General features: G+C 39.0%; 2 protein-coding genes across 10 annotated transcripts in view; one reads left to right on the top strand and one right to left on the bottom strand.

The window, feature by feature from the left end:
• The first annotated feature begins 202 nt into the window (after nt 1-202).
• On the top strand, nt 203-21,700 carry GYG2 (glycogenin 2). 5 transcript variants are annotated; one of them, XM_026793617.2, is made up of 10 exons: nt 241-389; nt 918-1,089; nt 6,723-6,864; nt 8,559-8,733; nt 10,372-10,534; nt 11,045-11,171; nt 12,090-12,312; nt 14,557-14,697; nt 16,417-16,527; nt 18,265-21,700. In XM_026793617.2, the coding sequence occupies exons 2-10, from the start codon at nt 1,083-1,085 to the stop codon at nt 18,424-18,426; spliced, it is 1,251 nt and encodes a 416-aa protein (XP_026649418.2). In that variant the 5' UTR covers nt 241-389; nt 918-1,082; the 3' UTR covers nt 18,427-21,700. The 5 variants fall into 5 exon arrangements, with proteins under 5 accessions (XP_026649419.2, XP_026649420.2, XP_014122694.2 ...); XM_074535701.1 differs by lacking the exon at nt 241-389 and adding an exon at nt 414-459; XM_026793619.2 differs by lacking the exon at nt 918-1,089 and having other exon boundaries at nt 204-389; nt 16,403-16,527; nt 18,265-18,404.
• Nucleotides 18,127-27,902, bottom strand: part of LOC102074283 (arylsulfatase D) — a 34,101-nt gene continuing 24,325 nt past the window's right edge. For all 5 annotated transcript variants that reach the window (XM_026793612.2, XM_074535698.1, XM_074535696.1 and 2 more), the window contains one exon: nt 18,127-27,722. In XM_026793612.2, the coding sequence (XP_026649413.2) occupies nt 27,367-27,722 (356 nt within the window). In that variant the 3' untranslated portion in view covers nt 18,127-27,366. The remainder of the gene's footprint in view (nt 27,723-27,902) is intronic.

Here is a 27,902-nt window from a genome sequence, read left to right as displayed (position 1 = left end):
GAAGATTTTGAAACAAAAATGCCTTGGCTAAACGACATCAGCCTAAAATTACTTTGCAGAGACATTGTATGGCTGAATTACATCACAATTACATGACATCTAAGCTAGTGGCAAAAGCATGCTGTGCAAGTAAATATGCATTTATTTATGCACTTGTGAAAATATTTGCAGCCCTCTTAATAGCATGAGCTTCCGGACACTGAAAACTCCTCCTTGCTTATCTGGGTGACAAGTGATCAGACTGTATCTGTAGGGAATACGATGGCCCCAGGGAGTTAGGGGCAGACCCCCTTCATTCGCGGTGAATCCCGAGTATCTGTGTGACCACATGCCGCGCTGGAATCCCCCTACTCATGCTCTGACACCCTTTTCCACGCTCCTTCATAGAGGTTGGTGTTTCCCTCTGGGCGCTGCGCGGCGGAGTCTCCCCAGCCTGTGTCCCTTCCTCTCGGGAAGCGTGTGCGTGACGGGGAGGCTTTGTCGCAGCGCCTGAGTCCCGGGGGACACCCGGGGCATCGGGGCAGGGACGGGAGGGAACAGGAGGAAGGGGAGCGAGGGTCTCTCCCATCCCGGGGAGCGGGAGCGCCGCGCCCGGAGCGGGGCCCGTGCCGGGCTGCAGTGCGGGGCCGAGCTCCGGCTGTGCCCATGTCGGGCTGCGCAGCCGGGCCGAGCTCCGGGCCGTGCCCGTGCCCGTGTCAGGCTGACCTCTGGGCAGTGCCTGTCCAGGGAGAGGTGCCGGACCGAGCTCTGGGCCGTGCCCTCCCGAGAGCGGAGCGCTGAGGGGAAGGAGCGGGCAAACGGAGCGGGCCCCCCTCACAGCAAAGCCGGCGCCCGGGGCGCAGCGGGGGCGGAGTGGGCCGTGCCAACTCCCCCACCATGCTCTCCGCCGCTAATGCCTTTTCTCTGCCGCTGCGCAGGAGTCCCTGCGAATGTAGTTCACCTGCCGGTGCCTCCAGCAGAAGGAGGCTAATCCCATTGTGCGGTTTAGCGGCCCCCCCGCCCGCAGGTGAGGCGGCAGGAGAGGTGGGCGCCGCGGACCGAGCCCTGCCCTGCCCAGCCCGGCCGGCCCCCGCCTGCCCAGCATGTCCGGTGAGTACCCCCGGCCCGCAGAGCCCCGCCCGGCTCGCCCTGAGCAGCGATCGGCGGCGCAGCCTGGAGCCCCCCGGGGGTTTGCCCTTCTCACATCCCGGTGCGGGAGAGGGTCCCTGCTGCTTTCTCATCAGCAGAGTGCTGTGCTGTAATGAGCAGCTCCAGAGGAGGGTTTTAACTGTCTGGGTGATGGGGTGAAATAGGTGAACTCATTTATGTATTCTGCTTGTATGTACAGCTTGGCCTGCTTAGGTCTGTGTGTGCTTTCCTGGTGGATCCCCAGGGTGACAGGCTGGGGCTGGCTGTCTCAGTCCAAACCTTTCTCATGTCCCTTCTACACAGCAGCGGTATTGGTCTGAGTCAGTTATCCTTAAACCCATGAGGTGCTGCTTTTAGGGTAATCACAGGGGTTAAGTGCAGGTGCTGCTCTGGTTCCTGAACGTAATCAACTTTTTTCCTTTTTTCTCAGTTTTGAGAGCAGTAGCTCTCACAAATCTTGGTTTCTTGAGCCATTTGAACGGTGTCAGTCATGTGGACTGAATGATGCCAATTTTGAATTCATTCAAAGTACGTAGCACTTCAACACTGGGAAAATGCAGAAATCTGCAAATTAAAGGATTAGAGCACTGTGATTTTGTTTGGTTGAGGTTTTTTGTTGTTGTTGTTGGTTTCAGTTTTTTTGGTGTTTTTTTTTTGGTTGGTTTCTTTTTTTTTTTTCTTTCTTTCTTTCTTTTGGTTGACAAGAAGGTGTGGGAAGACTGGAAACATCTAGCTTGATATGTACCATAAAGTTCCCTGTGCTGCCTCTGGATTGCTTAAGCAATTATTTCTAATAATTATTACCAATTATTACTAATTTTCAAACTCATGTATTACTGTTTTGAGACTAGTTTTGGGTGTTATGTTTGTTTGTACTTACGATATTGTTGCATTTGAGTTTTCATGAGGATCATTTACCATCTGTTGAATAACATTATTGCAGAGTCTTGAAGCAGAATGTATCAGTTTATAACTGAAAGACATGTAATAAAAGCTACAAAGAACTGGAATCAAGTGTTCTTCCAACACAAGAGCAGTAATCCTGCCTACTAAAATTCAGCACTGTTTTAATAAAAGATAAGAGAGAATCTGTTTTTGGACGAGGCAGAACTTCATTAGGCCAAGAGAAATATTGTATACCACTGAATGTCAATTTAAATTTTGTTATAAAAAGATTTTTGTAAAGTGTTTGTTGTTTGTATTCATTAGTAACATCAATGTTTCAACTATTAGATCTAAGAAAGCATGGAAATTAAAACTGCCAGCTGTCATTTGTGTACTAGGGCAAGAATTGCCTCTCTGCTGGAAACTTGCAAATAATTTTTGATAGGGCTCTGACTCAGGTTATTGTCTGACACTATTGTTCATGTTTTCTACTTCTAACAAAATACTTCTTGATTGCTTATAAGATTGTGGGTGTCACGAGGGGCAGAGATTTCTGTTCCAGGATATGGCTGTGCCAGGCCAGAGGAGTGAGAGGCCTACAGCTTGTGTTCTCTTTTTTGGCAGTCAAACACACCTTCATGGGTGCTTCTGGGGGAAGATCCAAAGAGTCCTTGTGCAGGAGAGGGAGTACCAGAATTGTGTCAGGAAATGTGCTGTGATTTGGAGCTGTGTCACTGTCACCTGGGATCTCAGAGAGGTGCTGTGGCTCAGTGGGTGCAGGTGGAGGCTGCAGTCCTGCAGATTGTCTCTGGAGTAGGAGGGGGGAGGTGACAAGAGAACAACAGATGGCATCAGGGAGGAATTTAGGAAAGCAGTTGTGCAGTGTTGGTGAGTATGAATGGCAGGAGGCACTGGGGACATAACCAGCCTGTGGGAAGATTTTAGCTATTTATTTATCTGCTCTTGTTTTTATGCATAAGATGACAATGTGTAACTTAGAATGTTCTTACAGAAAAATCATAACCCAGGAGTGTCTGGTCTCCTGTTGCCATTTTGCAGTGGGCAGCTTGGCAAATTTTAATTGTTACATTAGGAGTTACAGCTGGGCTAAATTTATGCTTCCTCTGTCTATCAGAAGAAATAGAAAACTATTATTTAAAAGCTATGTCTAATGGATTATGAAAAAAAAACCTTCCTACCCTACTTAAACTTGTCTTGAAGTTGGAACTTGTGTCACTCAGAGCTTGCTGCTATCAGTCATTCCTGAGTCTCAAAAGGGTATCTGGTGTTTTTGAATTCTCTTTTTCTCTTTGAACATGAAAGTGAGCACCACCCTGTCTGCTTGCTCTGTTGGTATTCTAAATAAAGGTTTTAGGTGCCCTAGAATTATTTTCCACACCTGTCAAGGAATTTTGCCTCTGGCAGTTTCAGAGGTACTACTTCTGTGAGTAAGTAGCATAAAAAGTTGGTGATCTTGGCTAAAAAAGCTGTGACAAGTTCCAGCTAAGATCACCCTGACTCTAGTGGTTCACATTACTTTTGCTGTCTCTGATCCTTATTTTGTTCTAAGAAAGTATTGTTAGGTAATAAAACTGAAGAGCCACTACTGATGATAATGATTTCTTAATTTGCATCATCATGTGCTTTGTGGTAATCCAGACAAGAGAAATGAGCAGATCTATAAATTCATATGACAGGATTTTAATAGGATTCTAAAAATACACTTTCTTTTCTCATAGCTCACTTATAGCCAGTGGTACTGTATTAGCCATAAGGGTCCTCAACTTGAAAACAATTTGCTTGAAAAATTATTGCCCTAAACAGTAGGTGCTGTCCATAAAAAAACATATTGTCATTCAGCACAAAAAATTAAAGTTATGCTTAATTGTCTCCTTAACACTTAAAAAAAGGTAAAAACTAAAAACCAAACCAAAAGAAACAAAAAACAAAGCATCAAAAAAAATCCCTAAAAACCCCAAAAACCAGAAAGACCACCAAACCAAAAAACAGTTGCAATGAATTTAAATATATACACCTCTGGCTTTCAAACTTAAAGAAGATTTGCTCTTTTAAAGTCAGTGAGTAAACTCTGTATATAGTAGACTTATTGTGTCAGCTAAATGGAAACTTTTAGGAAAACCATTTACTTCTGAACATGTATGTGAAAACCTGACTCTTACTTTCAGTTATAAGATAAAATGTTTATTTATTAGGCTATATTCCAAAGAATTTTATAAACAAAGCAAGGCAAATAACACTCATTTCTTGAAAGCAAGGATTAGATGAAAGGTAATGATAAAATATTTTTATTTTTAACCCCCAAAGGATCCTTAATGGATTAGTGATGCCCCTGTATGATTTTAAAATTATTAGGGTTTGCTTCTCTCTTATCACCAGAAATATTTTAATGTTAAATATTTTCAGTCAATAGTTTGATTATCTATTCAATTATCCCTATGATGGTTCACTGTATTAAGAAGGCTGTAACAGGTATCTCTCATCTGATTCTCAGACACTTCGCTTCTGTTCTTTGTGAGGTATGAGCAAGAGTTTCTTAGAAGCAGCAGTTGTTTGGCAGTTTGCTTCCTTGTGGTTATGACCACAGGGGTACAGGGCACAAAAGCATTTGGAGGATGTGGTAATTTTCCATACCAATTTGCTGAACCATTTAATGAGTAGTTTGTGTATTTTTCTATGTATTACTTAAGCAAAGATTCAGCTTCTGTAGCTGAAAGAATTTGCAAAAACCATGTGAAGATTGTGTTCAGTTTTATGGTTGTTTTTTTAAAGCAGTATTTTGAGATAGGAACTCCCACTCATTTCACAATTTGGTTTTTTTATATTAACCTAACTCCCACGTTCCTTTCAGTAGTTGTTTGATTACCTTTCTTTGGCTGAAGATGCTTGTTGCCTAACACAAAACTGCTTTGCTTTCCTGATCTTTTGCATCTTTTCAGAGTAATTTTCTTGCTGAAGTAGCCTTCAGAGGTTTTCTGGTTTGCATTGGTTTTTAGGGATGCTTATATTTATTCCTTTAACCCTCTGGGAAACTGCAGTAGGAGCAGTTTACTTCACATCTGTTGTTTTAAAGCAACTCCTTATTCACTGATTTCTGGAACACTGTAACTTGCTCGAGCTGTTATTATAATGGGACATTTGAAAGTTCAATTCTTCATTTGCTTTGTCTGGAAATTGTAATTGGAAATGTTACTGGAGTTTGCTCAGCTGTGGGCTGTGCAAACTATTTTAAGTTGATGATTTGGGTTTTTTTAGCCAAGTCTGTCACTTACTGGGGTTCTCCTGAGGTGCAGGGATGTGTGGCAATGTCAGCAAATGTAAAGTATTGTGCTTGAGATCAAGCTGGCTGGCTGGAGATGAGTGAAAAAGGGGCCAAAAGTGGGGGGGAAAGGCAGCACACCAGTGGGCCTGTATTTCATTCTGGATTTGGAGGATGTGAAAAATAAAAATGCTTAATATCTGCTAGCTTATTGTGGGCATCAGCCATACTTTACTGCATACCTTGATGATGGTTAGGGGCTAGAACTCACTCATTTTGGCAGCCTCTGGCTGAGGCAGCCATGAGGTCATTTGTTGAGTTCTCTGCATCTAGCTCTGTGAGATTCTTTCCTGGTGTTTCTCACAGGCCCTGGAAACTGTATGACAGGTTGTTTATGTTGGTATTGTTTGGTTGTTTTAATTTATTTAATGCAATTGCCTGTCCCTTAAGATGATGGTGGTTCTAAACAAGTATTTCAACACAAGTGTTTATTGAAGTTTCAGTCGAGCTCAGTGGAATTCCCTTCATGTGTGTGACCTGCTCATCTTGTTCTGGTTAATTTTGCAGCCTAGAGTGTATCATCCTTCTGCTCCAAGGAGGCTGTTCACCTTGCTGAGGTATAGGTCCTCCCCAGAAGAGCTCTGACAGTGCTGGTTGTATCACGGGGCACAGCTGAAGAAGCAGCCCCTTATGATCCTGCCATGGGAGTGGTGTTTTTACAAAATACATTTTCTCCTGTTATGCAGGAGTGTAGGTTGCTTTCTTTTTTATTGTAACTTGTTTCCTCATATATTTCCTGACAATAAGGAACCCTTCTAAATTTCCTGGAGTTACCTGAGGTAGGGATTCTCAGCTTCTGGGAGATGTACTGATCTTGGTAGGAATTTCTCCACACTTGTCCAGCCAGCACCAGGTACCCCAGCACAAAGAAGACAGAGCAAAAATAATGTTGGGTTGATTTAGTGGCATCATGGAAAGAACATTTCTGTCTAATTCTCAGCATCTTGTTCTTTTCCTTAGCTATTAGCACTGTATAAGCAAGAACATTTTCCTTATTGGTTGTATTATACTGTGTTCGTTAAATATAAAATCTAAATTTTTACAGATCACCTTTTTCGATTGACATTGTGTTTTCGCAATAAGACCTAGAGAATTATCTGTTTAAAGCTAGTGCAAAAATTTTATACCTGCTATTGTGTAAATGAGGCAAACAAAAATAATAAAAATCAGAAACATACATTCTGCCCTCACATTCACTGGGTTTTCTATTCAATTGAGACTTTTGGGGGGAGTCTCATCACAGGAATAGTTTTTATAATCGCAATGTGGTTGTTAAAAGTCACATACTGTTGTTTATCCGGAAGAGGAGGGAGCAAGCTAAAAGGGCTTACATTAAAGTTGTAAAGTGACTCTTCTGAATACTTTTTTGCAGTAACAGATCAAGCCTTTGTGACCCTTGCTACTGATGATGTGTACTGTCAAGGAGCTCTCGTTCTTGGACAGTCATTGAGGAATCATAAGACATCCAGAAAATTGGCAGTTCTAATTACTCCAGAGGTTTCCAATGGGATGAGGTAAGTATTAATGAGCATTTGGAGGTTTAAATAGTGGAAGAATAAGAAACAGCATGAAAGGTTTTAATAGGTTTCTGTGGATTTCACAGCATTATGCCTAGAACTTCCCTCTTGGCTAGTGATTTCTAAGAGGAGTCTCAAGTTCCATTATAAGCTCCTTAGCCTACTAAGAATTCACTTGCAGAAGTAGAGCTTGTGGCTTGAATTTGTATTATAATTGAGAAGCTGAAAATTTGGAACTAAAGTTTTAGTTTCTTGCACTACTGTTGTTTTTCTCCCAATTTTTTCTCTCTTAGGATGAGATACATAACCACCTGTGGCATCAGAACTCTCCATAAACCTAAGGGCTCAGTTTCACATGACTAATGTTCTTAAAATCATGATAAGAATAGCTTCTTTTTGCTTTTTTGTATAAATCACTTTGTAATTTGTGTTGTGATTCTACAGGCACTGCAGAATAGCCTTTACAGAAATCTTAAGTCTGTACTCAAGCCCTGTTATTTGGAGGATTGCGACACTTCTTAAAAGATGTGTCATACTATAGCAACTTAAACTCTTAGTTCTGCTATGTCTTAGGAAGTGTGAAGGCTCCTGTTTTCTGTAGTCTATTTGAATGTGTTTGTAATGCATCTGGCTCAAGAAATATATTTTCAGATTTTTGCTATGACTGGATGCACAAAAATCTGTTTTTACAGACTTTTGAAGTATGGACATTATCAGAGCACTGTAACCTTCCTAAGGGAATACGGTATCCATTTGATGCATGGGTGGATACTAAGTCTGTAATTCTTTTCATATCCGTTGAGTGGGAAGAAAAGAATTTATATTATGTATTTTAAATCAAGGATAACATTAAAAAAAAAAAAAGAAGAAAGCAGATCACTGAAATAAACTTCTAATAATCTCTTAATTTAGTTCTTTGCCAGTTAGTTCCTGTTCCTTGAAGATCAATCAGGCAAAAGCTAATGATCCTGAAACCTAGATTTTGAATAGAACGGGTTTTCTTTTTCTGTGTTTGTGAGACATTGAGGACTTTGATTATAATAGCATGGTGTAAGTAAATTAGCTGTGTTTTAAATACATTTTTCTTGCTCCTTGAAGGAAAATTACCTACTTTGGTGTTACCAATAGAATTCCCATAAAATATATGCATAGAAAACTAAAATGTTTAGCTTAAAGTCTCATTTGAGATGCTACATAGTAGTGAGGAATTATATATGGTGAGCAAGTACACCTTATAAAAGGTGCAGTTTTGAAGCAGCGTTTACTTGGGCACAGTAGGTACAAATGAGAATGCTGGCATGTCTCATCCTGTAAAATGCAGAGGAAACACGGTATGGTGCTGTTCTTTGGAATCAGCTGTGCAGGATGAAAGCTGCTTTAATTTCTGTTGGTGTTTCCATAAGAGATAAGTGAGTAGAATGAGGATTGTTTTTTCCTTCAAACAGCAGCTCTCACTTTTGAGATGTGCTGGCCCCCATAGTGGAGAAGACAATGTTTTATGGCCTGATAGCTACCTCTTCAGCAGGCTGTGTCCAAAGACTTTTCACTTCTGACTTCTTATATAAGCAATCAATCTAGCTTTGGTTATTGTCATAATTAATGTCATGCTGTGTGTCACTGTTGTCACGCCTGGAGTGAACTCTGATGAACTTGTGTAAATCCCTTTCTTTCTCTCCACTGCTCTGTGGCAGGTCAGTCCTCAGCAGCGTATTTGATGAGGTGATCGAGGTGGGTGTGCTTGACAGCGCTGACTCAGTCCATTTGGCTCTGATGCAGAGGCCAGAACTGGGTGTAACCTTCACTAAGCTTCATTGTTGGACTCTTACTCATTACAGCAAATGTGTCTTCATGGATGCAGACACTTTGGTGAGTGGAGAGGGAGCCATGGAAACATTTGTGTCTGTCTCTGACTGTGGGATGCTTCCTTGCCAGGCAGCCTTCAGGCCTCTGAAGTGACCAGATTTGCTGGTGGTCACAAGGTCAGAGGAGCTCCATCCTGGCACATTTTAGCAATTCTCAAAGTTGTCCTGGCTGCATAAAAATAAATTCAGTTTGGAGAGTAGCCTCAGGACTGTCCTCAAAGGAGATCACAAACTCTATGTACTGCGTCTCCTGACAGAAGTTTTAAATAGATCTCTCTCACATGTCACAGACATCTTTTGTGAAAAATCCTTTCTTTAGGATTTTTACTTCTTCTGGGAAGCTGAGGCCCCAGAAAGAGAATGTAAACAATGGTTATCTGCTGCTGTGGAATGTAGCAGGTGCACCTGTGATTGGCCCATGTACCATGTTTACAATTAATGGCCAATCAGGGGCCAAGCTCTCTGGGACAGATTCACAGAGAGCTCCCTTGTTTATTCATTCCTATTCTATTCTTAGCTTAGCAGCTTCTGAACTTTTCTCTCTATTCATTTTAGTAAAGTCTTGATGTAGCTTATATCATAAAATAATAAATCCAGCCTTCTCATCATGGAGTCAAGATTCTCGTCTATCTCTCTCACCCTGAGGAACCCTTGCAAGCCTTGCAACACTCACATACGTTTTTTTGGAATTATTCTGTCAGGAAGGCAGGATGGTTTTAAAATAGAAAAAAAAAAGAAATTCCTGATGTTAACTTTTTTTTTTTTTTAAGTTTTTAGATGCATAGAGATAATTTTGGTGAGGACAATCATGTCAACCTTCCCTTGTGCTTTCATGGCTCACTCTGAAAGACTGGAATGAATTTTAATTTAATAGGATTGTATTTGAATTAGAAACCAAATTAAGTTATTCTTCTTGAGGAGGAAGGCTTATGATTTCTTGCTTTACATTAATGTTAAAGGAGGAAGGCAAAATTTATCTTTTCAAAAAATTCAATTAAGTAATTTTATTTGTAAAAAAATTTCTCCTGTTTTTCACAGTGGCTGTGAAAGGTGGGGGTCCTGACTTTCACTGACTGCACAGCTGTCTTTCTACAAACTTTATCTCTGCTTTAACCTGATTGATTTTCCCACTGCCTTGTGAAACTGAAAAAAAAGCAGAAAGGCAAATATCTGATCTTACATTACATCAGAAAACTGGCAGCAAGAGACTGTTTTTCTACTACCCTTAGTGTGTTGCTAACTAAAATGGATTAGATTCCAAATTTTCATTCAGTTCTGTTGTAGTTATGAAAAATAATTGACTATGGAAAGGTGAGTGAAGAAAGAAGGAAATTGTGTGTTTTATTTATATGTGTATAATATTTAAAGGGACCTTGGATGGTCTCCCAAGCATCATGAAATAATTTCACAGGCTTTTCATTTTATCAGAGAAACCATGGAGAATCACAATTAATGTTGCCTTATTATATCAAAAAGGGAGGTTCTGACCTCTAGCGTATTTTACAATGGCACTGCTTTTATGCTCTGCAAGCCATGTACTAGGCCAAATTATCAATTTACTCCATTGGTACTAATATGGCAATTCTTGCTCTATACAAACATTTACTCTAGCATCTTTTTCTCTTTTCCTGCTCTCCATAAGGTTCTTTGCAATGTTGATGAGTTGTTTGATCGAGAAGAGTTTTCTGCAGCTCCTGATTCTGGCTGGCCTGACTGCTTCAATAGTGGTGTGTTTGTGTTCCATCCCTCGCTGAAGACTTACAACCTGCTGCTCCAGTTTGCTGCTGAGCACGGCAGCTTTGATGGTAAGGGGCAAGGCGTAAGGAATGAAATGCTGGACAGTTTCCATGCTATCAGGCAGAATGGGGGGAGGCAGGAGTTCTCTGGGCTCTATGTAAGAATTCAAGATGCATAACTTTGCCTCTCAGTCTGTATTTAAGACCTGCTGACTTACTCTGGACTGTGCTCCTCAGAAAAGGGCAGTGAAGGGACATTGTGTCTGAGTCTTGCTAGGTTAATTTTGCTGTCTGGCCTTAGGAGAGAGAAACACACCTGATCTTCAGTCTTTTGCTCTAAGGGAGACCAAACACTACTCCTTTCTTCTTGTAGTACAATAGGACTTCATTTACACTGAGCCTGCATCGGAGTGAATCAGGTGTTATTCACTTGTACATGCTCACATGGCTATATTATCAAGTCCAAGTTGGAGTCCCATGAACCCACCGATCTCAGGCTCCAGTCTCTTCCCCATCCAAATTTTGGTACAAATTCGAGTGTACACATGTTATGGTAATACTGTTTTGTGTATTCTCTAGGAGGTGATCAAGGCTTGTTGAACAGCTTCTTCAGCAGCTGGGCAACAGGAGATATTGGCAAACACTTGCCTTTCCTCTATAACCTGAGCAGCAGCTCTGTATACACCTATGTTCCTGCTTTCAATCAGTAAGTAATAACACTTCTGTAAACCTCTGTAGTTTGTTAAAGAACATCCTTTCGTAAGAGAGACTAATAGTGGCATATTCTGTTAATTATAAATTACAGTCTCACAAATAATCTTATGTTGAAACCACACAATAGAAGCTTAAATTTAATGTGAATGTCTGGACACAGGGAGAGTCCCAGAGTTGGCTGCACTGTCTTTTATGTTCTTTCAAAGAAGCTTCTTTAATTTTTGACAAAATGTAATTACTTTGGCACTAGGTTCTGAGAGGTTTACTTTTAAGCTTGTTCCTTTGTTCTCAAGTAATTTCTTACAGAAACACTTGGCATTGCTTAAACTTTTTGAGACATTCTTTAGGTCCTTCTATGAAATGAAATTTGTACTACTAATTATATGATTCCAGACAATGCAGTTGAGAATCTTATCTGGTAAAAGGCAAGTTAGATTTAGGGTGTCATGAATTTCTGTTCCAGTTGCACAATGCACTCTTATTTGCACTCTTATTGGAAGATGAACTTCGGCCAGTGTATTTATTAGTAATTTTTAATATGGGATCAGTAATACCAAGTTTTGGTGATTAAATATTTCAAGTGGTATTTTTTTTTTTTTTTTTTTTTGTGATTAGAGCATGAAGGAGGACTGGAAATAGTACTGCATGAGACTGTCAGTGTCCTTCATGAACTTTTCCACTAGAATTAGCAGCTGGAAGCAAATGGCAATGTAACTTTTTGTTTTCTCTATGTTAAACAAGATGAATTAAACCAGGAAGGTAGAAACAAAATATTAATACATATAATCTCAAATGTGTTGCTCTTGCAAAATGCTAAATTACCTCTCCTGTGAGTAAGCATGTTTCTTCTAGGAGTTTATATAAGCTAAGAAATATTTTATGTATAGACCTGTATGTTTGATCTCTACAGTTTTGGTAGAGATGCCAAAGTTGTTCACTTCTTGGGAGCAACAAAGCCCTGGAACTACAAATACAACCTTCAAACAAAGAGAGTTATGCAGGACGGCACCACATCTGGATCTTCTCATCAGCTATCATTTCTTGCCCTCTGGTGGAATATATACAGTGCCAGTATATTGCCTTTGTTGGAAAAACTTCAAAAGATGGAAGAATCAGAATCTGAGGAATGCAAGGTAACTGATGAGGAGTTAGTGGGAATATGTTGGAATCAAAACCAAAAATTCTGAAAATTGGTAGAGGAACAAATTATATAATGTGGTGGGCTGACTCTGGCTGGATTCCAAGTGCCCACCAAAGCCACTCTATCGCTCTGCTCCTAAAATGGACAGGGGAGAGAAAATGTAAGGAGAGGCTCATGAGTCTGGATAAGGACAGGGAGAGATCTCTCACCAGGTACCATCCAAGGTGAAACAGGCTGAACTTCAGGAAATCAATTAAATTTATTACCAATCAAATTAAATTTATCACCAATCAAGTAGAGTAAGGAGAAATAACCTCAAATTTGGAACACCTACTGCCATCCCTCATTTCTTCCTGGATTCAACTTTACTCCCTGTTTTCTCTGACTCCCCCCCCACCAATGGCACACAGGAATGGGAGGTGAGGACTGTGGTCAGTTCATTTTGTGTTGTCTCTGCTGCTCCTTCCTGCTCAGGGATTGGATTCCTCACACTCCTTCCCTACTCCAGGTGCAGAGTCCCTCCCAGGGGACACAGTCCTCCATGGATTTTTCCAACATGAGTCCTTCCTATGAGCTGTGGGATGCAGTCCCTCAAGGACTGACTGCCCCAGTGTGGGTCCCCCATGGAGTCACAAGTCCTGCCAGCAAACCGGCTCCACTGCAGGCTCCTCTCTTCATAGGTCCAGTGGTGCTGCCAGGAGCCTGCTCCATCATGGGCTTTCCGTGGGGTCACAGCCTCCTTCACACATCCTCGTGGCTGTGGTCTGGAGTGCGTCATGAGGAGCACCTGTGCTCCATCAGGGGCCTCCATGGGCTACAGAAGGATGCCCTGATGCACCATGGGATGCAGGGTTATCCCTGCTCTGGCATCTGGAGCACCTCCTCCCTTTAGTTCTTTAGTGACCCTAGTGCATGCAGGGCTGTTGCTCACACATATTCTCCCTCCTCTGCCTGCAGTTGTCCAGTTGCAAGGAAACACCTTCCTCCTCACTTTAAGAAGGAGGATTTTCCTCCTTCTTAAATCTTATCCCAAAGGTGCCACCACCATCGCTGATGGGCTTGGCCTTGGCCAGTGACAGGTCCATTTTGGAGCCAGCTGGCATTGGCTCCATTGGGTTTGGGGGAAGCTTCCAGCAGCCTCTTACAGAAGCTGCTCCTGGAATCACCCTGCTACCAAAAGCTTGCTGTGTAATGCCAAAATGTGTGGGAAAACTTACTATCTGTTGGTTGGTAGAAGTGACAAAAGTGGCAATTTAAGAAGGATTTCTTGTATTATCTGCTTTCCCAAGATATCCTGCAGCCATCTTCTTAATTGATAAAGTTTTTATGGTAACATATGTGTATACAGAATATGATACAAATTAGTCAGAGAAGAAAACCTGACCCATGAAATGAATTTGTTTTTCTTGTAGCTAGATTGATATAGAGCATGTAACTAGGTCTTGAACTGTAATAAAGTTTACTTTTCAGTACTACATTTTAACTTGTTTCATGAGGTCATAACAAATAAATCAGGTTTGCAAAAGCAGTGTTAATTGCATTTAAGATATGTACAGTACTTTTATGTCAAACGTTTATTGATCTCTTTATGTATTTTGTTTTTAAAGGATATGCAGCAGTGTGCTTTTCATGAATAGAATAAAAAAAATCTGTTCATAAATAGATGGTTTCTTAGAAACCAGTAGCATAAAGAAATGTGTAGAAGTACAATTTTTAATTTTGTATCCAGACATTACAAATTAGATCCCATTTATGCATATGTAAATATTTTCTTAATGCCTTTTAATATTAAATTATTAACATAACTGAACTAATTGCATAATCCTCTTAAGATTAGTTGAATATTTACCATCAAACCCCCAGAGAATAATTTGGGTTATTAACCTCATGACAAATTGGAAAGCAGAGGAAGGAGTGGGTAGTTTTTGATCTTATACTTTAACATGCTTAAATTTTTAAGGCACTGTGTATTAAAGAAATATTTCAACTATGGTAAATGATGGTGGAAATACCTGTTAGATTTACCTCATGATGCTGGTGTGCTCATGAGGTAAAAAAAAAAAAACAAACCTAAACTGCAGCATGCTCTAAATCAAAGATCATATAATTTTTTTTTACATTTAATATGTTGTTCCTTTAATGATGAGAGCCCTCTAAGGAAGTGCAACTGTTGTAAATAAGTTATTGCTGTCCTGAAAAATTGTATTTCAGTGGTGAGATGTTCTTATTTTATTAGCATGTTTTCAATGGAGTGGAAGTTACCCTGAAGAAGGTCAGTCCTTACGTGGACAGTTCTCTACAAAAGCCTGAGCTCCCAGAGCAGACAAGTGAAGTAAATCCCACAGCATGCTCACCCGAGAAACTTGCCTTCAAAGCTGTGAGTGCGTTGTTTATTATTATTATATGCAGAAACAAAGTCTAATTATATACTAAAAGGAGATTCTTTCTGATTTGCAAGATTATATCTTCAACTTGGCTGTGGCTATTGAATTTTCTCACTAGCATTAAAAATAATCTTAAGCCTATGTATTTTCTTTAAACTTTAGTTATGCATGTATTATGTGCCTGGAAGTTGAAAGAGTTTACTTTGCATTTTAGGTAGAGGTTATTTATTCAAAGTTGTTAAGTACTTAATCAAATGTAATATAAAAAAATCTGCTACCAAAGCAATATTTTGAATATTAATACTTTTGTGAATTAATATATTTAAAGCTACAATCCTTTCTATCATTCCTCTGTAGAAAGCTTTTTCCCACAAGTGTTGACTCAGAAAACTGTTTCTCAAATTTCTGTGACTTGAGCAACAAGGAGAGCCTTGAAAAAAATCCAGTAATGAATATTGCAGTCTTCTAAAGTGCTTCTTTTGTCACTTTTCTTTTATTTGTGTTTCTGTTGCACTGAATCTCCTTAGTTTATTCGGGAATTAAGTTGGACATAATAGCACAATCTCTGCAGGTGAAAGTCACTACATATTGCATGATAAACCACATTACCCCATGGTACAACTGGGAGAAAATGAAATTAGTGTTCTAATGTCATCTGCATTGTAATTTGTGAATTACACTCTAGAATGATGAAGACAACTTTCAAGATGCTCTTTCCTTCATTTCTTTAGCCTATAGTTACTCTATAAAGTAAAACGGTAATTTTCCTTTCCCATTTGCCCTCTTCCTCCCCTTCTTCCCTTTCTCCTCTTCATGTGAAGGAGCTGAAGGAAAATTGCAAACCTTACAATTCCCTAACTTAAGATAATTTACTTGCAAAGGATGTATTTTCTTGTGTGCCTTATGCATCTGACTTCATTGGAAAGGCTCAAACTAAATAGGGACACATTATTAAGATGTTTGTTTGGCGTAAAAAAATCATAATTTTTATCTAAAGCAGATTCATTAAAATTTAAATTTCTATTAATATTTTGATTACTAGGATTGGCTTATCAGAAGACCATATTGATTGGAAAGTAATAGCTTGGTTCCTTTCTTACTTAGGAATACCATCATTCCACTTTTTGTTGCCCAGCTTCAATATACTCGTGGAATTGTTTTGGGGGAAAAGACTTAAGAATGGATTTGTCACTTATGTTTTGCTGTCTGTCAAAAGCAAATATTTGGGACAATATTTTTTGGGCAATCTATTTTACCTCTGTTTTGAAATGCTTTGTTCTGTTCTTATTTCATACATATAAAAAGCTTATGTGAGAGCAAGCTATAATCCTGAAATGAGATTTTTCTTGTTGAAATTTGGCCTCATGAATGGTCGGAATCATGAATGGTAAGCTTGTTTCCCAGGCTGTATGTGTACTCACTGAAAAATGACAGCCATTTTGAACCTATTTTAGGATGAGATGAGCTGCCCTCTGCAGGTACTTATCCTAGATGGATTGTAGTAGGAGCTTTGATTCAATGCCATTTTTGATACTAAAGCTGGGTGACATGAATTTTCTCCTTGTTGATAATGTGCTTCCTTGCTTTCCTCCCATCCATTGCTTTACCCTCCCCCAAGACTGAAAGTGATTGTACTGTATTTTATGAATTCTCATGAAAAGGAAATTGTGAGAAAATATTCCCCTAATAAAACATCAGTGGCTGTATTTTAGCAAACTGTCCATGAAGTCGAACCAGGAGATTCTAATGTCCATCCCTCTGAGCCTGACAGACCTTCAGAACAACCTGCATTGCAACCTGCCCTTCAGGAAACCTCAGAAATGGTACATGTAGCTTTGTGCATTCAACATCTATAGATAACTGCATGTGCATCTTTGCTGCCAACAAAATTTTAGGAAAGCTCAACTAATTATAATGCAATGTGCAAATTAATTCCTTAATCTTTTAGCCATGTAATTCCTTAACTGTTTCTTATACTGAGTTGTGATCCCTTTCTAGTTCTCTTTGCAAAACTTTGAGGTTTTAAATTTGTATTTTCCTGTGCTAACCCCCAAGTAATTAGTGCATGGTGTTAATTTTAGTTCTCCAATACCAACACAAGCAAGGCTGTTCGGGTATTTTGTGTTTGTTAGTTCTGTTATATTTTGTTTTGTTGTGGGTTTTTTTACCTGCTGAAGTGATGTTTCCAAGCAAGTGGAAGTGGAAAGGGAATGTGCAGGAGCCTGAGTGACCAGGCTTTCCTTTGTGGTCTTGCACTGCATTTATGGACACTTGTACATGGGGGCAGTGTGACAACAGAGGCAGACTTGGTGTGGATGGGGTTGACAGGGTGTCAAGGATTTGTAAGGTTCACCACACAGCTATTTTCCTAATGAGGGTTTTTGTATGATTGTGAAGCACTGTAGGGAAATACTTAAAGACTGAGAAACAAAACTGGAGCTCCTGTGCAGCCAGGGATGTTTGGGCCATAGCTAAAATTCTTAATTTCTAAAAACATTATGATTCTGGTCATCTTGTTAATGCTTCCAAAGCTGTTGATAAAACTTGCCAATGATAAAGAAATCTTGACACCTTACTGCATGTTGGTTGTATAAAATACCTGACCTTGTCTTCCACAAGTCCTATGCCTTATCTGCCCCAAACTGGCAGATGTAATGGATATTCCAGGGCATTTAGGCAGTCGAAGACATTGATTCCTGCCCATTAAATTTTATTCTGAAACATTTTTACCTTGAATTTGTGAAGACTTCACTAGAAAGCCATTCTTGTTGATTTCAGTTTTGTTTACAATATGAGATGGGTTGTTTTCCTATGAGCCTCTTTGAGTACTAGTGAGAGAAGGTTTTAGTGGCTGCCTTGATTAGTCCTTGTTATATTTTATCTTTATTACAGGTTATAATTGTGGGGATGTTCCTTTTTTTGCTGGCATTGGTCAACTGGAGACGCAGTTTTGCTTTTACATGGTAGAAATTATCACTAATAATGTGTCTCACATTTGTGCACCTATGATGTCTTGGCTTTGAATCAGCATTTACAATTTTGGAGTATCATTCAAAATGAACTAGCTGTTGGTATAATGAATAGTGTCCATACTTTGAATTAATTTATTAAACAATATGTCTCACATCTGCTAAATATTGATCTCACTGGATTTCAAACAAAACTAATTACCAAAAATTCTAGAAATGTATGTTCACATCAAAGCTTGTTGGAGACAAGATTTGAACAGATAAATTATAAATTCTTCCTTGTAGCAGATATTCTACTCTAACCAGGCAGTATTTGTAATATTGTCATTGTATTGTTGCTGAGTATGCCAAGATCTGAGTTAAGATCAGTAAAATAAATGTTTGGTATGTTCAAAGATGCTATGGAAAGTAGTAAAACCAAAGGAAAGTGAGGTCACATTATCAAAACAGGAGTGAACATTTAAATACTGTTTATTTCATTGTTTTAACTGGGAGTGTACAGTGCAGAAGTTTACCATTTAAGGTTTAGCATCACAGTATTGAAATAAGAAAAACCAAATGACAGTTTTCCTACTCTTCTTCTTTCCACAGAATGAGGTTGTGCATTTTGTTTCAGAGCTGTCTATTCACTTCAAACCAGCAAAACCAACTCCAGAAGATGAACGGAGGAAATGGGAGGAAGGGCGCATGGACTATATGGGGAAAGATGCTTTTGAACATATCAAAAAGAAGTTGGATGCATTTTTACACTAAGATAGGGTGTACTGTTATGCCCATCGTGATAGATTTCTTTATAAATGCAATTCTTGAATACTTGGCTGTCTTAACCAGTTTAGGTGACACCAGTTAGAAGTGATTATGGATCCTCATATATTTTTGGGGGACCTTAACAGATGCAGAATCTTGGTTTTTAACTGATAAATGTGCCTCTACTTTATTGTTACATGTGTCTCATCTTCATTGTTCTTACACAGTGCCTTCTAAAGAATAATTAATGGTACCTTCTGAGTATAAACTCTCATATATTTATCACTCTTCCCTGATGCACCCCATCTGCAGAAACAGCCATGTGTAGGAAACATGCTGGAAGTTGAGATTGTTTTGGAAATTGAATTTCTCCCAAACTGAGATTATTCCCAAAGTACCTTCAGAAGTTGCTATAAAGTATTTAAATAAAAAGAACTTATTCTTGAAACCAAATTAACACCTTCAAGGGTTACCATGATGTAGATTTCAATATGAGAAAGAAGCGATGAAATCCTGACTTCATCGGCGTCTGCAACAAAATTTTTTAATTTAAACACATTTAGTATCAGAGGAACTTCAGACTTCATCTGAGATCACTAGTGGATGCTCTACCCAGTTATAGGCAGCTGCTCGGGTCCATAACTAGTGTGAGGAAGCATGGTTTAAAATTCTTTAGATAGATTGATAATGTATGTTAACCTTTTAGATTGTTGCCATAGGATACTGATGCTTTTTTAAATATTGTAAGCTTTAGTTGCATATTCTGAGTTGTGTGGTTAGAAGAAGAAACGCTGACAGTATTCTGTAAACCTTCTGGTGCTTTTTATAAATTTGTTTACAGTACTTCAAACTGCAGCTGATGAAGGCCTTCTTTGGCTTAGCATTGTTGCCCCTTACTGCAGGCAATTTGAGTGCAACTGAAAACAAAATTGGCACTCATTTTAGTAAACAGGCCCTTTGAAGATCTTTAACAATAGCTGTGTGTGGGAACTAATAAATCTATGAATTCCAAATTCCAGAAAAAATACCTACTGATGAGGCTGCATTATATTAAGGACACTTATGGGACAGTGTTTTGTGTACTTGTGTACTTAAGTTTGACTTATCTCAGTCAGTTTAACAAAGAAGTAAAATACCTTTTTTAAAAAGCAAAAAACTGTTAAAGAGTCTTGACATTTATGCTAATATAGATTTGACAGTTGTTTGTGACCTCGTTAAATACTGGAATAAGAGTTCTGCAGTGATGTTGCAGGTCTTGAAAAGTTTTGGTTTAAATACATCACAAATTTTGGCAGAGAGATACCTAAATAAATTTCTTGGGAATTCTGTCTAAAAGCATGTACCATTATGCATAGATGCTAGCAGGAAAAACAGATAGCAGGATAGGAGGGAAAAAGAAAATTTTATTTCTTTTTCGTCCATCAAAAAGGATGAGAGAGTAGGGCAAGGAATAAATGCACAAATCAGGAAAGGAATGAAAGAGTCAAAAGGTCCCTTAAAAGAAGAAAAAATCTTTGAGTATCTTAGAATTACTTCCTAATATTCACATTAGTGAATTTACTTTCACTTTTGTAGGATATTTCTGATTTTATCCAATTCTCATTTATCCTTAAACTCTTAAATGGGGAATCCCGCTGGTGTGTCTGTTGAACACAACCTTCTAGGTCCAGTTAGGTGTTTAGGGGCAGCAGAGAAATTGATAACAGGTCTCCCTCTGCCTGACCCTGGCACCCTGTCTATCCTGTGTTCCTGGGTAGGTGACCCTCACACTTTAACACAGGTAGGTGTGTTCTACCTCTTGGTGCTGTGGCCCAGTGCAGCAGCTGCAGCGTGCCCTTACTCATGTGGCATTTGGTTATCCCTGTCATCCTTACACACTTCTGAGAATGTCCCCAGTTTTATGAACATTGCTGCTAATATACTCCTAACAGCTTTTGAAGACTGTAAAGCTGTGGCCAGCAATGTGAATTCATGCTTCATGCAGCTGTACATTTTATATTAACTACTAGATCTTATTTGGTACATTGATTAGATCATGGAAGAAAAATTACTGATGTGAAATCAGTAACTGAAAGGTTTTAAAAATAGGCATATGAATTTAGTCAAATGTGTCATTGAGTACATTTCAAACTGTTAATATGTCCAATGATACTCTGTGTGGCTTATACAATGTTTTGCAAAGAATTGTAGTACAACAATGTAATGGAAATAAAAGAAATGGAAAAGACGTATGAAGTCATGTGCTTAACAGGCAATGAAGAGCTATAGGTTGTTTACATGATGCCAGGGAATATTACTTGTGAATAACTAGTTACTTCAATTTATTTTTAAATTTTATTGAATTGCTTTTGAGACATTAGCATTACCTGCTGAGCAGAATTAAAAGTTGAGATTAATAATTATTTCTACAGACATACATAATTATAATGTTTAGGATCTCTTGTATTAGCAAACAGTAGTTGGTTTATTGTATTTCATGGAAAAGTATAGCTGTTAAGAGTCCTGTCCTAATTTTTTTGTCCTGTCTTCACACATGAAAAATTGAACTAGCTACTGGTAATGTAATGTTGCAATGGCTTCTAGCACACAACTCTTGCCACCAGGATGTGAAAAGGGAGAATTTTGTATGTGAATCCAGTGCTGTGCTTCAAGGAGCATTCTGGGCTTTTATGGCCATCAGTTCTGAGCTCCTGGGTCTGAGGGGTGTTATGGGCTGCATGTGGCCATGAACCACAGTGATGAGCTTTGCTAAGTCAAAATGTGAATGAGAAATAAAAACCCACCAAGCTTCACCTGGAATTGTTTTCCCACATTAAAGTGTGGTATAACCTCAGGTATTTTTAGGGTAAAAAAAGTTAAGATGTGTAAAGTTTTTGGTGGCACTATTCATCTTTGAACAAGGCTAAACTATGACTTAAAGTTGTGGGTAGACTTTGTGTTTAGAGAGGACAACTTGTGTTTGAAACAAAACATGCTAATTTTTCTGTTATGTGCCTGTAGGTATTCATGGCTTTTATTTACCATACAACAATTCTATTGGGTGCTCTTCATGTATAAGAAGGAGATAGTGTGGGTGTGCCACAAGGAAAATTCTTGAAAATTTTAGACATGTGAGTTAATGACCTTTCCTAGCCTACAGAAAAAGGAGATTGGTGTTCTTGAAATATCACTTAATTTACTGTCTAGTGTTTTGTGAGGACATTTCCATCTGGGTTGTTCTTGGGAAATAAGTTTTCTTTGTCCCTCTATATCAGTCAGCTCACAGAAATAGTTTTTTAAAGCTGGTGCTCAAAAAAATGCTTTGTTTTGTTTGGTTTTCTTCACCTTGATTTTTCTATCCATGAATGGGAGGCTGGGTTAGTAGCAGGTGCTTGGGACTTTTGTGTGCTCCTATAAACAGCTCGGTTTTCACCAGTAAGTCTGCAGTATGTCTATTTATTTCTTAATGGATCCGATTCTGTTGCTTTCCTAATCTAAACTGTTTTGATTCCTATGACTTTGAACATAACATTAAATGGACCTGTTTTCTTCATATCTCATTAATTCAAATCTCATATTCCAGTTCCCCCAGTTTTCTTTTTATTAGTTTTGAGATTTTATTTCTGTGGTATGAACTTTTGTTGGTTTGGGGTTTTTTTGTTTGTTTGTTTGGTTTTTTATCAACCCAGTAAATTAGATTAAATTCATAGTAGTAAATTTTTAAATAGCCTCCAAAAATACATGTCAGTTAAGAATGCTCACTGAAGTAGTCTGCATTTTCAGCATATTGGTTGCAAAATGTTTCAGCTAAAATTTGGTTCATCCTAAGATGGGTGGCTCATGCATAGTTTATTTTGTGCTAAAAATTAAAAGCTGTGACACTCAAGTTATATTTTGCATCCTTGCATAAACTTTCATTTTGTAATAACACCATACCATAATTATATCAAAGTTAGCTGAAAAAATACAGTGATAATGATTGACTTAAACTTATATAAATAATAACTGCTAGAAAACTGAGAATTAGATTAATAAAGGGGGAAGAAATACAGTTGCAAGCATTTTTCCCTTGGATTTTACTCTGTTGTTAGAAGCCTTTCAACTTCAACAAGCTGGAGGTATAAAAACCCTAAAATTCCAAGACAGCCAGTCTCTTAGTTGTGAGTATTTTAATACTTTTCATTTAACTGCCTTGGAGAAGTGTTTGTTCAATTTTAACCAGATAATTTGTTTATTTTAGAGCAATAAGATTTTTGGAGCCTTCTTACAGGATTAAGTACTTGGAACAGAATTAATTGCATGTCATGGATGACTACCTGTTTTGTTTTGTTTTGTTTTGTTTAGAGTCTTTTTTTTTTTCTTTTCAAACCTCCATAAATTCTTTCTGTTTCCAGACCTTTTACTTACAGCTTTTAGAGAAATGGCAGAGCAGAAGCCAAGGTTGTTTGGATCCTCTAGTAATCCCATTTATCTCAACATGGAGAGTTGCCATTTCTATTCTGGCATTCAAGAAATCTTAGTAATGCAGTAGTAGGGTAATTCAATGAGAAACAAGGTTTTGAATAAATCTGAGTCTTTTTAGTGGAGTTGATTAGATATAACATTACAATCAAAACATCCTACAAAAATCTTCCAGGGTCGTATTGAGTTCAACACTATATATATGCCTGTATTTGTGTATATTAACCCAAAATCTGTAATGAGCAAAAGGTTTTTTGTTACTCCTTGGTTATTTATGTAAATGCCTCTCAAATATACGCAGAGGGAATTTCAAGCTGGATAAATTTTGAGCTCAAATTGCTTTTCTCAGTTTATTTGTTACACAACTATTTTGCATCCTTAGAAGATGGGATCTTGTGATCTGTGTGCTGGCACTCCCTTGAGTCGCAGCAGGGAGCAAAGCAATGTGTCTAATATTTAAACATGGTGAAGTGAGGCTTCTGAGAAGCTTATTGTCTCACTCCTGTGAGACTTGACAATTACTCTGTTGAGTCAGTCTAATTCAACAATTCCAAATGTCATTTAATAATGATCAAAGGAGTAAAGTGGAAGTCGGCTTCATCCAACATGAATGTCAAACATTTACACAGTACAGCCACAGCTCTTTCAGTAAAACAAACTTCATTTGTTACAGAGTAATACTTCCCTCTCTATGGTGTCTATATTAAACCATGTGTAGGCACATTCTTGTATGGCTTGGAGTTTGGCCAGTGGTCTCAGGTTTTCCTAACAGGCCATTTTATGTAGTCCTTGTGCCTTGCTACAAAGGGAGAAAACTTACAATTTAGATTTTATTCTTATATTAATATATTTTGAAAAATATCATTATAGATGATTTTTCAAGGAAACTGAATTGAGAATTCCTTCCTTGCTTCCAGTTTTATTCAAGAAGGTTTTGTGACAGAGTTTGTGCCTGTAAGTGCATTTTATGTGAAAGGGCTCATGAGGACACCTTGAGTGTGATGTTGTGTTCATCTGCTTTATGGGGAATATACATTTGCCAAAAGATCAGAAGAACAGCTTCTGCAGAGCTTACATGTCCTTGTTAAAGTGGATACAGACAGAAAGATTTGCAACCAATCCGTGGCTAGGATCTGCTTGAAACACATTAAATAATTAACTTCCTTTTCCTGCTTACCACTGTCCCCTCAAAATTTGTACATTTTAAGATACATTTAGCTTTAGATAGTGAGAGGAACTTAGGGGTGAAAATAGTTTTCTTTCCTGTCCTCTGTTTTTTGAAGTGACATGCTTCCAATTCAGGAATTTCCCATTGCGTTGCTCTCCTTCTTGCCTGCAGATCTTCTGTGTGCATTGTCTGCCCTCTCCCTCTCTGTGTGGGAAAAGCACTTTTCCTTGTGCCTGGCTGAGGTCTCCTAACAGTTGACAAAAGCAGGTTCTCTATGCTGCCGGCCCTAATTTCTCCTCCTCCTGCCTGAAAATGCCTCTGGTTTTCCACAGATGCCAGCCGAGATAAAATTATCTGTTTGGATGTCAGAAAGGCAACATGGGTATCTACGTGACTCCTTAGCATCTGACTCTATACAGCAGTTCAGCAAATTTAATTTGCAGAGGAATGAGGAGTTAGACCAATGTTTAATGTTTAAATTTATACAGGGTGATTTTTTTCACAATGTGTTTAGAGGTTGAGTTCTGGGTCTTGCTGATGTACTGGCCTGCCTAGTCTGGCTTCTTGAAGTTTGGGTCTATGCTTGCATGCTGAGTGGGTGCATGATCACCATCCCACCTCCTGCTAAGTGCTCTCATCATGGCCTAGTGTGGGACTGGCATGTTCTTGTGTGTAAGTCATACAACATACTGAGTTGGAAAGGACCCAGCATGATCACTGGGTCCACCTCCTGGCCCTGTGCAGGACATCGCAAGAGTCACACCATGGGCCCGAGAGCATTGTTCCAATACTGTTTGAACTCACAGGCTTTGTGCTGTGACCACTTGCGTGGGGAACCTGTTCCAGTGCTCAACCAACTTCTGTGTGAAAAACTTTTTCCTGATATTTAACTTAATGATTGGAGTGGGTGAGTGGGGAAGTCAGTGAAGCAAACTGAGAAAAAACTTATCCTTGTGTTTAACTGATAATGTAGATGCTACTGAGCTGGCTGGCTTGAGAGCTTTTGGCTTTGTTCCCCACTGAGTGGTAGGATTTGTCCTCCATCTCTGAATCAGCCAGACTGGCTTTAAAACATGTGATATTTTATGCTCTTTTCTCCCTGCATGAATTCAGTGAAATGCAGCTGCTCTGGTTTCTGTCCCTGTCAGCCACAGAGAAGTGTCAAATCTGACAAGTGTGTAGCAATGCTGGTGCAAATTTAAACACTATCAGGAAGTGAGAACAAACATATTTTTGGATGCTTCTATTAAGTGTGACATTGAGGCATCCAATCAGTTTATTTTCATGCATGCTCTATGATCTCTGTGAAATGTTTTCCATGTAACTTTCTTCTTGACCTTTTAGCGAAAAGGTGAAACGGCAAATAACCTGGAGAACTGCCTGGTCAGCTATTTAGAGACTTGCATTTGGTGTTGCATCATGGTCACAACCTATGCTGTTTAAACAGCAGTGACTCACCCCACCACAAACTAGCACACTAAGGTGTCAGTCAGGAGGTTCCCTGAAACACTGCACAGGGTGCATAATCCAGACATGCATCCTCTTTTGTCCCAAAGCTGGTGAAAGGGATCTGATGGGGCAGCTCAGGAGCTGAGAGAGAGACTTGCTATGGGCCTTCTTGTCTCTTTTGTTTCTAAAAGACAGAAATTTACACAGAGGCAACCTTGGTCCTTAATAGAGCTGCACAGGTGTGGCGCCTTGAGACAGCAAGCTTTAAGGAAACATGTCACCTGCAGTACCTGCTCTGCAGCTCTTACCATCCCTTGATACTATTTAAAGCAGGAGCTGAATATAGAGTGTTCAGGAAGACTTTGAAGTTTGAATCTGAGTCTCTTACCCACAATCTACCTTTTTGGGGGAGGAAAAAATACCGGAACCTCCATTTGAAAATCTGATTTGACACAAAATCCCTGCAAGAGCATGGCTAGGATTATATCTTGAGAGATGAATTTATTTAACCTAAGGGCAGCAAGAGAGGATTAGGTATTTTAATACCCTCCTTTCCCTTAATGATTGTACAGAGTGCTGACACTTCTTTGGCTTGGGGAAGATGACCTGTATACAGAAGTGATGAGACTGTGAGGTGAATTTTTTTTTCAATACCTCCTACTGAAAACATAGTGTTGTTTCACTAAACAAAGAATATTTTTCAGGAGGTATAATGGCATTCCTATGAAATCAGGAATGAAATTCCTACTCAAGTAGGACATGCAGGCTTATGAAGTGGTCTCACAGATAGGTCGCAAATTTTGCAATCTTCTCAAGGCAGCGGGGTGATGATTTTCAATGCTCTCACAAGTGAGATGACCTAACTACATGGAAAACACATATCAATAAGAATTGCTGTGGTTTAACATTTCAGAGTAGCTAGGTACTGTGAGGGGATAGTATGTAAGAAAATAAAGATAGTGCAGAAGTGATCTCACCCCTGAGGAGTTGCAGCTGTGCCAATCACCAAAGATTAGGAACAGGCCTGCCCTTAACAGGCCACAGCTGTGTCCAATAAGAAGACAAATGCTACAAAACAGTGGGTTATGTGGTTGAGGATAGTTGGAGTTTGTTGGTTTTGCTGTGAAGGAGAAGGAGTTGGTGCTGTGAGAAGCTGCACGTGAGAAATCACGAGAAGGTATGGGAGCTGTGTAATAAGATGACAGCAAGGTATTTTGCTACTGCTTCTGAGATGCTAACTTTAGCTAATTTTTAAAACATCCTTGTCAGTTGAGTTTTCCCTAGGAAATCTTGCATGACAAACAAATAAATGCACAGATAATGAGGCAAAAAAAAAGCTGTAATTTAATAGGTGCTTATTTTTGAGAGGCCAATACATTTTGGTATATTTCCAAATTAAATGTGCAATTTTATTTTTATTACTTTTTTCATTGTCATAATCCTTTCATTTTTGTGCAAAAGGTTAATTTTTCATTAAAAACATAAGGCCTAACAGGGATACCCTCTTGGGCTCAGTCCTGTTCTCTCAACAAGCATATTTCCTATACATGAGATTGCTATTGAAAATTTGCTTTTTTATCTGTCATCATTTGCTTGATTTGTAAGTCAGTAAGAAAATACATTTTGATTCATTTATTTGGTAATTAATCCTGAATTACTCACTTGAGAGATAGATTATACAGATGACCCCTAATTTTTTTTTAAACCACAGCCTTACTTAATTTCCATGGATAAGAGAAAAGGTTGAAAAAAACCATTAGTGATTACTAATGTCCCTTTTAGTTATCCCAGTATAATTTAATCTTTAATCTCTTTATGACTGTAGTCATGTGAATGTGAAAAATTACCAATTTCTTTAAAGCTAGCTGTACTTTGACTTTGGTATTAGACTATGTTTTGTTATTTTCATTACACCAACAGAATGGGAATGTGCCACAGCATGGCTGCAGCCACGGCTTCCACATATTATTGTAAGGAGAGAGCTGTTGTGGGACTGGAGTCAGAGTCTTGCGATGCTCTTCCACAGCTCCTCTCATTCTCCTCACCACAGTGTCAAACAAGGGCTCAGTGTCAGCTGAAAGAGGATTTGCCTCAGACGGATCTTGTGAGAGATTGAACAGCAGTGGAGGGTCATGATGGATTACCCCATCCCCGAAACATGGACAAATTCCTCTTCTGAAACAGGCCCCAGAGGCTTCTGGCTGAAATACTGGAGTGGCATAATGAGCTTTCCATACAGTGCCACCTGTCACAGGAGAAGCACATTTGAACAGCTTAATGTCATTAGGAGCTGGAGGGTGGTCCCTGAAAGGCTGGTTCATGTTTAAATGATCTGATTTGTTGTTCCAAGGAGAGTTTTATGTCATGGTTATTGCATACAGGGAAAAGGTGTTGTGGAAGCTGGCAGGGATTCAAGTGATTTTTG

This window comes from Zonotrichia albicollis, chromosome 2 (assembly GCF_047830755.1).
Source record: "Zonotrichia albicollis isolate bZonAlb1 chromosome 2, bZonAlb1.hap1, whole genome shotgun sequence".
In the NCBI taxonomy this organism is placed as follows: domain Eukaryota; kingdom Metazoa; phylum Chordata; class Aves; order Passeriformes; family Passerellidae; genus Zonotrichia; species Zonotrichia albicollis.
The sequence above is the reverse complement of the archived record's forward strand: the minus strand, read 5'-3'. Positions and strand labels throughout refer to the sequence as shown.